Source organism: Hippoglossus hippoglossus, chromosome 14 (assembly GCF_009819705.1).
Source record: "Hippoglossus hippoglossus isolate fHipHip1 chromosome 14, fHipHip1.pri, whole genome shotgun sequence".
Classification (NCBI taxonomy): domain Eukaryota; kingdom Metazoa; phylum Chordata; class Actinopteri; order Pleuronectiformes; family Pleuronectidae; genus Hippoglossus; species Hippoglossus hippoglossus.
This window is the reverse complement of record NC_047164.1, coordinates 6,582,778-6,594,930: the sequence shown is the minus strand read 5'-3', so window position 1 is coordinate 6,594,930 and position 12,153 is coordinate 6,582,778. Positions and strand designations below refer to the sequence as shown.

At 39.8% G+C, this 12,153-nt stretch overlaps 3 protein-coding genes across 3 annotated transcripts; 2 read left to right on the top strand and 1 right to left on the bottom strand.

The window, feature by feature from the left end:
- Nucleotides 1-1,287: 1,287 nt before the first annotated feature.
- Nucleotides 1,288-2,259, top strand: LOC117774811 (olfactory receptor 1F1-like). Its single transcript, XM_034607461.1, has one exon. It carries the CDS (start codon nt 1,288-1,290, stop codon nt 2,257-2,259), a length of 972 nt encoding a protein of 323 aa, XP_034463352.1.
- A 1,742-nt stretch (nt 2,260-4,001) lies between these two features.
- Nucleotides 4,002-5,429, top strand: LOC117773860 (olfactory receptor 146-like). The gene is made up of 2 exons (XM_034605625.1): nt 4,002-4,138; nt 4,220-5,429. Exon 2 carries the CDS (start codon nt 4,229-4,231, stop codon nt 5,210-5,212), a length of 984 nt encoding a protein of 327 aa, XP_034461516.1. The 5' UTR covers nt 4,002-4,138; nt 4,220-4,228; the 3' UTR covers nt 5,213-5,429.
- A 5,523-nt stretch (nt 5,430-10,952) lies between these two features.
- On the bottom strand, nt 10,953-11,951 carry LOC117774809 (olfactory receptor 1M1-like). Its single transcript, XM_034607460.1, has one exon. It carries the CDS (start codon nt 11,949-11,951, stop codon nt 10,953-10,955), a length of 999 nt encoding a protein of 332 aa, XP_034463351.1.
- Between the last annotated feature and the right edge of the window lie 202 nt (nt 11,952-12,153).

Genomic DNA, 12,153 nt, shown 5'->3' with positions numbered 1-12,153 from the left:
TGTGTTTTTCTCTTCTGCAGCACTTCACTCTCTCCTGAAACACAGGTTCATATTAAACCTCTGCTGCCGTTCAAGGACATCATGACTTCTCTTTTATTGTGAATTTTATTGTGAGGCATCTTCAGGAAGTGCAGATTCTGTATATGTGAACTTTGAGATTTGTAAGATGATTGAGAAAAGATTCTTCAAAAGCTGTTCATCATCGTCGTCGTGGAACAAAGTCAGTTTCTGGGATATTTTAGCCGACAGTGTCTTTTTTTAGCTGCAGGAGGATTTGATGCACATCTTCATGTCTGTGAGGCCGATGTGTACAGATCATATCTTTCATTAAACTTTTGTGTTCCATATTATATACAAAAGCAGAGACTTCAGTATATCACAGAACCTGATTCTAGGCACATGTGCTTTGAGCTGCAGGTCCCTGGTTTGAATCCCGGCTCGACCATTTTCCTGAATCATTGCTCTCTCTCACCCTGTTCTCTCCTTCACTGAAAGACCAAAAAGATGAAAGATGTGAAAAAACATTGAGCTCAAATCCCTGTGAGATCCAGCAGAGACGCTCCGACACAGACGAGCCTGAGTGACTGGTCTGTAGTTGAAATCCTGCCAGAGGTGAAACTTGAATCAGTAGTTGTGTTTCAGTGGCTGACAGTCTGTGCTCAGGTCGGTTCAGCTCTGTGTCAAACTCAAATCCAGGAGAAGCAGAACAGAGAGATTCACTGAATCAGCTGATAAAGTCGTTTACTGATGTGACAGATGAATAAAGTGTCTGAACACTGATGTGATGGAGGTTTAGTTTGTTCCAGAGCCACAGACACAGTGGGGGGGGGGGGGGGGGGGGGGTGTTCAGATTGTGTTAAATTATAATCACCAGGAACTAGAGGAAGCAAAACAAATTTTAAATGTGCCACTGGCTAATGAACTTTAATGAATTTACATAAAATGAAAGAAAGACAGGTAGATAGATAGATAGATAGATAGATAGATAGATAGATAAACTTAACAGCCGCCACCCCTCCACTGCACGACCTTGTCTGATGATGAGGGGTGAACACGTAATAGACTCAGGGGATCAGACATTGAACTAATGTGATGGAGAAGAGGAAGAGTACGACCGGTTCTTCAGTTTCCACCTCTGTCAAACCAGATAAAAGCTTCTGTCATTAGAGCGACGGGGAGAAAGAGAGGAGGAGAAGACAGGAGGAGAAGAGAGGAGGAGAAGAGCTCACCTCCATCTCTATGCAGACACTTCTCCACATCCCTCGCTGCTCTCACACAGTTTTTAATATGAACTTATTCAACTCAGCTCTGCGGAAAAACATCACCTTCGTCCACCCGGCGTATTTCATAATCAGTGGGTTCGCCGGCATCCCAAATATAAAACTTTACTACGTCTTTCTGTTTTTTGTGTATATCATTTCAGTGCTGGGGAACACCGCCGTCATGGCCGTAATATGTTTGGATCACAATCTGAGAACTCCAAAGCACATCGCGGTGTTCAACCTGGCCTTCGTGGACCTGTTCGGGAACTCTGCTCTGGTGCCGAAGGTCCTGGACGTCTTCCTGTTCAACCATCACCACATCCCCTACAACGACTGCCTGACCTTCATGTTCTTCTGCTACACCTGTCTCTCCATGCAGTCCTTCAACCTGGTGGCTCTCTCCTACGACAGACTCATCGCGATCATATTTCCGCTGCACTACCAAGTGAAAGTGACCCACAGGTTCATGCTGTGTTTGATCGCCTCTTTCTGGGCCTTTGTTATCGTCGCTGTGCTCATATCAGTCGGCCTCATCACGAGACTCTCCTTCTGTGAGTCTGTGGTGGTTAACAGTTATTTCTGTGACCACGGGCAGATCTACCGGCTGTCGTGCAACGACCATTACCCCAATTATGTGCTCAGTTGTTTGTACCCGGTTCTTATTTTCTGGCTGCCACTCGTTTTCATCTTGATGAGTTACATGTACATCAGCTGCACTTTGGCCAAAGTGGCCACCGCTCATCAAGGTCTCAAAGCCTTTAAGACGTGCATCGGTCATCTGTCATTGGTGGCCGTTTACTTCATCCCTCTGTTGATCACATTCACCCTGATGGAGAAGATCCATCCAAATGCCAGGATCATAAACCTGTCCCTGACCTCGGTCTTCCCCCCCATGTTGAACCCCATCGTTTACGTTCTGCAGACGCAGGAAATCAAAGAATCTTTGAAGAAGTTGTTAAACATCAAAGGGAAATTCAAAAAAATAACAGCAATGTGACCATTTAGTCCTGGTTTATATTATATAGTGTATCTTAGTGCTTTGTTTGCTGTATATGGAATATTAGAAAAATATTCACATGATCGTTACAAATCTATACAAGAAGTAGATGTTTTATATTGAAATCAAAGCAGCATAAAATAACCACAAACTGTCACGTTTGATGTCGCTGAGGTAAAACTGTCTGTGATTTCAAAGTAAAGCTGCTGTTAATGTTGTCATAGGAATATTTAAATATGAAAACTATATGAAGTTTATTTTAATCTAGTTTATTTTGTATTAATTTATTGTAAACTGTGTATTGAAGCTGAATATAGTTTTTATAAAATCTGTGATGAGTTAGTTTTTGTTGTTATAGATATTTCTGTGCATTATAACTGAGTTAAATTTCTACATGTAGAAAACAATATTTGATTTTTATGTAAAGAATCTAAGAGTCTATAGTGATGTTAGTGCAGGGTACGGAGGCATTTTGAGTTGAATGCTATTAAAGAAATTATCTTTGTTTTCATAATTCATAGCAACAAGCCGAAGACACTTTATGTCATTTTTATAAACTGAAAGATTCACATCATGTTTAACTGTGTCACTGCCATTAAAACGGAGCTGAATGAGATATTTGTTGTGTCCTTTCTGTCTGACTCCACATAAAACCTGCATCTAACTGATGTGTAACAGGAGGAAACTGCCTCTGTCGATGGGTTAACGACTATATCAAGTGTAAAGAATTGTAACTGTCCAATGCAGATCAGTTTAAAGCTTTGTAATGTGGAACTTTGAGCTGAGATTATTTGACTACACAATTAACTGACTGTAAGAAATGAACCAATATGTGATTCAATAAAACACTAAGAGTCTCTATCTCGTTAATTTTCTTTTAGATTTTCTCGATATCTACCTTTATTTTGATGTTATTTCTAAATAAAGTATTTAATCATCCCGAGCAGGTTTTTCTTTTTCCTGATCTAGATTCCAAATCAACACAACATTTCAACATTTTTACTCTTTTTCCAGGGAATAGTTCATGAATGTTCATGAAAACAATCAGGCACATTTAGGGAAGTGATAATTATGAGTGTGTGTAATTTGGTGAGGATTTGGTGGATTTAAGAGGAGTGTTTGGGCTTCGGAGGAGGAACGTGCACTCGATCGAGTGTCATTCTATTTTTTCAGTGTGAAACCAGGTGAATCAGGACTGAATGAACTAAATTAAATTAAATATTGGTTCAGTCTGATTAAATCTGAGTCAGGTCATAGTGGAGCTTTAAAATCACAATTTAATACACCAACTAAAATAAAATAAAAAGTAATCCATGTAGGTTTCATTCCCTTTGAACATGAAAAAGTAAAACATCGAAGACCCATGATTATGTGAGTCTTGCGCCATCTAGTGTTTTAATTGTATTTTACTGTAGTAGGACAACTTGACATTTCTTTGTTTCTTCATCTCTATTATCAGCAAAGCTCCACAGGGAAAAATTCAAATTTTAAAGACTTCGTCAGACTTTCTGTTTTTAAAGATCCTTCAGTATAAAAACGAAACCTGAGATTCCACAGTGTATTTATGAAAAATCTTCATCACCAATTACTTAATTGTATTCACTTTTTAGCCTCTTATTTTACTTGTACACTCTTTGTTTGTATTTACTTTACAACACTTTCGGGTTGTTTCAAATAAATTAACTTGACTGTGACTTTGTTAACTCAACGAACCCTGTGGTGAAAAGTGAACTAAGTGGATTGCATCATCACACCAGAGTTAAACACAACAATAACTTTGGTGTGTAGTTTATGACCACGTGACCCGGCCTCCTGCCTCCCCCACAGTGAAGAGGATGACATATACCTGTCACTTCTGCCACACACAACTCAGTCTGAGGTGAGTCTGGTCACAACACTTCCCTGTCTCGTCTTTTATTATCATGTATTCTCTCATTCTCTCCTCTCAACATCTGAACAGATTCTCATAATGGGCTCAGAGGAGAAAGCTGCTGCCTTGCTCAATGCCACGTTTGTTCGTCCGGCGAGGTTCTACCTCAGCGGCTTCTCCAACATCCCTCACGTGAAGTATTACTTCGTGTTCCTGTGCTTTGTGTACGTCTTCACTGTCCTGGGGAACGGCCTCCTCCTCTCGGTGATCTGCCTGGCGAAGAGCCTCCACACGCCCAGATACATGATCGTGTTCAACCTGGCCGTGACGGACCTGTGCGGCAGCACCGCGCTCACCCCCAAGCTGCTGGACATGTTCCTGCTGGAGAGGAGGCACATCGCGTACGAGGCCTGTTTGAGTAACATGTTCTTTGTCCTGTTCTTTCTGGCCGTGCAGTCGTGGACGCTGCTCACGATGGCGTACGACCGGTGTGTGGCCATTTGCTTCCCCCTGAAGTACCACAGCGTCGTGACCGGAGCCTCCATCGGGGCCGTGCTGCTGTCGGTGTGGGCGTCGCTCCTGGGCCTGGTGGCCTTCACCGTGGGCGTCATCGATCGCCTCTCCTTCTGTGGCTCCGTGGTGGTGAGGAGCTTCTTCTGTGATCACGCTCCGGTGTACAAGCTGGCCTGTAACGATACGTATTTTAGCAACATAATGGCCTACGTTGGCTTCGTTGGAGCGATCGTCCTCCCTCTGATATTGATCGTGCTCACATATGTCTGGATTTCCGTGGCCCTGAGCAGGATCGCGTCGGCGGAGGAGCGACTCAAAGCTCTGAGGACTTGCACCTCTCACCTCATCATCGTGGCAATTTTCTTTCTACCGATTCTGGGCAGCAACATAGCATCTGTGGCGTCGTCCCTCCACCCCAACGCCAGGATCATGAACTCCTCTCTGACACACACCATACCCGCTTTACTCAATCCTATAATTTACTCCCTGAAGACGGAGGAGGTGCTGATCTCCATCAAGAAGCTTTATAAAAGAAACAGACTTAGTAATTTCACCTCGTCCAAAATATGATCTAAAAAGTGTTGCAGTAGCTGGATAATGATGTGATGTGTTGCTACTGCAAATTGACAAATTATTATTATTATTATAAATAACTGATTTCACCAGGAACTGTTGCTTTACAAGATTCCAGTGTGACTATGTATGTTTAAAATATGATAAAACATTAAAAGCAAATATTATATAAGAAATTACAATTATTAAGAAAACAACAACTGGAAAAGCAGGAAAAACAAATCTGTACATCCCAGTGGTTGGATCTTTTAGCACAACAGATATTAGGGCTACAAAAAAAAGGTTGAAGAGTTTAATAAAGTCGACTCAACAATCCTCCAATCTATTCTGTTGCCGGTGAGTTGATGCCACAACATATACGTGAAAAGTAAAGTAATGTAAACATAAAAAAGAACGGAAAGGAAATGTGGAAATGTGTTGAATGAACAGAACAAAATACCAGCCTGAGAGATTACGTTTATTTTTACCACTTTGTTTGTTTGTCTTTATATTATTTGTGTTCTAGTTATATAATTATTATCATTATTTTTACTATCATGATTTATTTGTTGTGTTTGTATCCAAGGGGCAACATCAGCCAAGGGGCTGAGCGATGAGGCCAATACGGAAGTGCAAAAAGCTGCAGTTCACTGGGTGGCCACTTGAGGCTGGCTCCAAGAAGGAGTCAATTCCCATTGACTCCCATGTTAAAAAGCCCGACTTTAGAGCAGAATTAAACCTGTTTACAGCATGGTTCAAAAAACGGTTTTAGTCTCAATCACTTAGTTCTTCCTTCATGACAACTCTGAGGGGGGTGAATTTTTTTCTAACTCACTCGTTTAAATTATATAGAGGTTTGATATTATGAATAATTATCACTTGATGGACAGGTGACGTCACCGTTAGCTCGCGACTCCAGCTCCTAGCCTGTTGCCTGCTCGGCTTCACCTGAGCTAACAGGCTAACAGGCTAACCCCCGTCACCGAACAGGACCTGAGTCTGTGGAGAGGTTTCACTCACATATCGGATGAATAATACGGTTTGATGTTCGGCTTGTTCTCCTGACGGAGAAGTTAAAGACGTCTGCGCTCCCGTTTCTGTGGTAAGTAAAGTATAGTATAGTATGTTATTTATGTGTTAGTAGTGATGAGCAGGTATCGGTGTCTCTGTACCTGGCTTGTTAGCTTAGCTCCGCTAGCCTGCAGGCAAGATACCAGCAGTAATGGCGATGCTAACGGGACCGTACGGGAGTTATTGAACCGACATGAACCGAGACAGGAGACTGTGTGTTTGGAGAATAAGCTCCACCACGTAAGATATCTAATGTTATGTAAAGTTGTTTCACCCGCCAACCCATTTGACTTGACTACGTTACACAGATTATTATTATTAGGCAGACTGTACTGAATTATTGTTAAATAAGTGGACATGCAGAATAATGTATTTTTTTTTCACATAAATCAATTATAGGAAGTGTAACTTTACTAGAATAGACATTCACATAGAGAACCTGAGGCTGATGTCCACCACCTATTTCCTAAGCTGAAATGATTATGATCTGATGAACTTTGAAGTAATAAACTTTTATTTTTACCATGTAAAAGTCTGTTAAGGAGTTAACCTGGCACATGTATGACTTTACATATCTGTGTATTTGTGTTGAATGTTCCTCTAGGTGACTCAGACAGCCTGCACCTGTGGATGTCCAACATGAGACACGAGTGGAATCCAACCAGACTGAACACTGAGTCATCACTTCAACACTGACTCCAGGTACAGACCTGTTTTCATAACTTACAAACAATCAAAGCAAAGTATTGCACATAATGCATTAAATTATAAATGCAATACTATTAATGTGGAAGAACTCCATACTGTACATTCATTGTCTTGGTAGTGCACTGTTTAATCCAAAACCATATTCAAATACATAGTTGAATATCCACAGAAAATAAGGATACAAACTTTGTTCATAAGTAACACTTCCTCTACAATAATGCCATACTTTTATGTTTCCTGTCATTTTATTAGGGACGGACGAGCCTGAAGGACACAGCTGTGCTGACCGTGTTCTGTCTCTTATGGCAAAGAAGAAAAATAAAACACTGGGTTTTTATCTAAAGTGTATCAAATCAGAAAGTAAAAGACAAACATTGTTCTGATAAGTGTTCATTTTTTTAACCAACCATAATGAATATAGAAATTAACTCTATTATCCATGACACTTAGCAATGACTCTAAACAGCTGCAGGCCATCTTTAGTTAAGGGAGGAAAACATGAAGTGTTGTGCAGATGAAGCTGGTGCAGGTCGTCCTCATGTTGACCAGCCTGAAGCTGCCGATCTCCACCATGTTGCTGCTGCCACAGTGGATGCTGAGGACATCAGGTGCTGCAGTGCTTCATCTAATGAAAAGAAGAAACTCACTATAAAAGGATGTTTTATGTTGTGTATGTTCCAGCAAAGACTGGTTCTTACAGTTTATTCTGTGTTCAGCAGGTGGAAGCACCACAGATTTCAGACAGAACCAATGTACTGGGCTCTGGGTTTGTACCCTCATGGTTAAATGCACATATTGTAAGTCGCTTTGGATAAAAGCATCAGCTAAATGAAATGTAATGTACTGAAAGAAATATAACATTGTACAAATAGATAAAATGTCTTTCTACCTCATCTGTAATATTCAAGGTGATAATCTCCCACAGAGCTGTTGATAACAGTCCACATCAAGTCTCTCCACTTCTCAGTGTGAAAACACAATTATATAATAAATATGAGAACTGTTTACAACAGTGGTGTGTGGAGATTATAATCTTATCTAAACTGTCTAATTCACTGTAAATTCCATAACAGGCTAAATAAACAAGGTGGCTATAATAATGGTGGTTATACCAGCCTGTATCAGAACATTTGTGAAACATATAGTTACTATCACATGCAACTTACACATGTAGCGTATTGATATTAATTTATTAACTTATTAAAATCAAGTCACAACCAAACACACGACTCTGTAGTAGTGTAGTTAATTTGCTTCAATCTGTTCATTACACGTGTTAAATAAACGGTTACTTTTATAACAATTACATATTAAAAACCCCTTGAGGCATGTAAGCATATGATTATGATAATAGATAAAGCAATGGGTTTTGTTGTTGTGTAGTTTCAAGGTTACTTACCTCTAGTGAGTTCGTTGTAAAGATCGCGACCATCCGGAACCAGCAACACCGCAGCGCTAGCCGGTTAGCAGCCGCGGGTAGCATGTAGCCTAGCTCCTTAGCCTGAGCTAACCAGGTAAATTGAGCTCTGCGGGCGTGGCTCAGCTGTCAGTCTTCACTCGCGCTCCTCCTCTTTGCCCATTTATTGGTTAGCCAGGAACTAGGAGGAGTCAGCACCGGCAAGATGGCGCCGGGTGAACGCCTACTACTAGCCTCATTTTCACTCTTCAGAAACCAACGGGTGACGTCACGGACCCTACGCCCATTATATATACAGTCTATGGTTTGTATGTCTTTCTCCACACACTGTGTCCACTACCTATCTGTATCCCTATCTATGTGTGTGTATATGCACTGATCGGTGAATAAAGGTTAATATTACATGTGTGTTTAAATGAAAACACTGTCGATATTTTTCTTTACGACTCTGGAAACTGCACAATGATAATGTGTTCATATGTCAGAGGTCTCAGAGATATTCAACTTCATTGCAGACACAAAAGGTTTATGTCTAAATGTTTATGTCTAAAAATGAAAATAAAGTACAAACAACAACATATAAATATAATCACAGCAGCTCACAAGTGCAAAATGTTGCTATCAAAACACATAAAGTGTTTCCAGAAACAAGAGGACTAACTTGTCACTCTGTCGAGGCTCAGTTAAGCAAATAAATGTTAAATATGTGATAATTTATTGACAAGTTCATTTTAAACAACATATATTTGCTGTTTACTTTTTCGTTAACAGAGATCATCATGAAAGTAACTCTAAAAACATGCAGCAACAATAATGATAATAATCTTTATTTATACAGCACCTTGAAAAACAAAGTTACAAGGAGCTTTACGAGGTGGAAATGAAGAATTGGAGTCAAACAATAGGAAACAATGAAAGATACTTTGAAGATCACACATTAGTTAACATTAGGGCGAAAGTGGCAGAAATATAAGGGTAACAATGTTACAAATTAGAAAAGAATAAAATGAAATAAAACAAAATGAAGAAAATTTAAATAAAATAGAGCTTAAGATCAGAGCCAGGATAAAGACTTTGTACAATAAAAACTAAAATGTTCTGAGGATAAGTACTGAAGATACAAAAACAACATGTATCATAGTCGTGCTAAAGTCCTTGTATGGAGAAGAACAGTAAATTACATTGAATCCTGTTGTCATGTGTAAATATTTTTCATAGCTATTATGTTTTTTCTTTATTCATTATTTTATTATCAATTTAACTCTCTTGATTGCACCTAATGAATGTTGTCTTTAAAACCGCTCTTGTTTTTTTAATGATCTGAGAAAGACTTTTTATTCCACTACACTTGAATTGAATTGAATAACAAACAGGCTGAACTGCACATTAACTTTACTGCCTGCTAACGCACACTTCTAGTCACCAGCCTCTCCTCCTCTTGCTCTTCCTCCCTCGTTGTTTGTCCTTTCAGTTTCCCTGTTGTCACATTGTGCTTCTTTTTATTCTTCTTGTTTATCTTCCAGATGTTTTCCCTGTGCTGCCTGAGCAGAGAGACATTTAATTTAAACCACAATCTTTATGATATAGATAACAATTTTTTCTTTTTTCATTATTTTAATAGGAATTTAACTCATTTAATTGCCCTTAATGAACGTTGTCTTTGAAACAGCTGTTTCTTTTATTCCACTATGTGTTTATGTATGGAATGCCGTTTGAGTCGAAATTAAATAAATAGGTAAATAAATACATAAATAACTAAATATGGCTATGAAATAAACCCTGAAATAAAAATATATGGCAAAAAATATATAAATATAACAAATTATAAATATATAACTGAAACCATTTACTTAAATAAATACAATTAGTTATTTCAAAGTGATATTTTTCAAAAGACGACATTTATTTATTTCACGGTACATTTATTTCATAATGCCACATTTATTTATTTCATGGGACTTTTATTTTTTAAGTCCCATGAAATAATATGTGAGGGGCGATTCACTGCCCCTCACATATTATACAGCACATCATACAACATATCATACAGCACTATACACATAGATCCACTAGAGGGCAGCCCCTCATCATAATATCATTGTCCATACTGTGAATACGAATGATATGAGGAGTACATGTACCGGGATGTTGTATTAGTGAGTCCAACTCATTTTCAATTTTTTCCAACAAAAGAAAACAACTTGTTTTTATCAGTTTCTCCAAAAGAACATCTTAGACTCATTTGCTGGTCAGAACATTTAAAATGCAACAGAGCACACAGATGTACATTTACAGCATAAAACCTTCAAGAGAAAACAAACTGTAAAGAAACTATTTATTTATATTCTACATTTGGCCTCCTTTGAAACCTTTCAGCTAATTTTATTCGAATACTGTACATGATTTAAACCATAGAAAGGCAACAATTCATCAGTTAATTAAAATCTGGAATGGCAAAGATTTGTGACAGTCTTGTTTCTAATTAAGAAACCTCCCAGAGCTCGGGGAATTTCCTAAAAATTCAACCGTCTTCAAAAAACACTCAGGGTCCAGATTTTTTTTTCATGGAAGAACCCTGCGAGATTTGCTCTTAAAACGGTCTGCCCCAAACTTATCTTTTCTCACCAGCGCCAGGGCTCTGGTTTTGATCTCTTTGGTTTTCAGAGAATACACAATGGGATTCACGCAGGGTGGAAGACAAGAGGCCAGTGACAGGCTCAGCACTCGCTGGTCCGTGTCGATGATTCGCAGGTAAAACCCTATGGTGAAAATGGTGATGAGAGGAATGTAAAACACAGCGACGAGGATCAGGTGCTCGACACACGTGGCCAAAGCTTTGACCCGACTGTCCAGCGATTTCATCCTCAACACTGTCACCAGGATGCTGAGATAAGACAGGAGGATAAAAGTGAAGGGTCCAACGAGGAGCAGGTAAGTGAACAGAGAGGCCACAGACCAGTGCATGGTGTAGTCATTACAGGCGAGTCTGAACACAGGTGCATAGTCACAGAAGTAGCTGAGGACTCTGACAGAGTTGCAGAAAGACAGTCGATTCATTATAGCCACAGAAAATGCAGTGATTCCCACAGCAAAGCACCACGTCAGGCCCACGATACAAGACATGTTCTGCAGGGTGTTGATGGAATTGTGACGCAGGGGGAAACATATCGCGATCAACCGGTCGTAGGCAAGTATAGCAAGAGCGCACGACTCCAGAGTTCCAAAAGCATAGTAGAAAAACATTTGAACCAAGCACAAGTTGAAAGGAATGAAATTGTCCTTCACCAGAAATATCTTTATCATGCTGGGAATCGTGCACGTGTTCAGGATCACGTCGATCACTGCCAGGTTGACCACGGCCAGAAACTTTGGCGTGTGCAAACAGTGGTTAAAGGCAATGACGTAGATCACCAAACTGTTGAAGAGAACCGTGACCACGTAGACAAACGCCAGGAAGATGAAGTAGACGCTGATGGAGGGATACATCTGAAATCCAATGATGTAGAAGCCCGGAGGACGAACGATGACAGAGTCGTTTAAAACAGTCCTGGGAAAAGACATAGTTGAGCTCACACAGCTTCTTCAGTCTGAGAAAGAGAGAAAATCACAACATGGTACAAACATGGATCACTGAAGGGTTTACATCATATTTAGTCCAGTTCAAAAAACTCAGTCACAGAATCTCACCTGATTTCCAGGTTGACTTCAACCCTGCGTGACAGCGACTCCTGCAGCAGAAGTGTCTGCAGCAGCTGTTGGACTC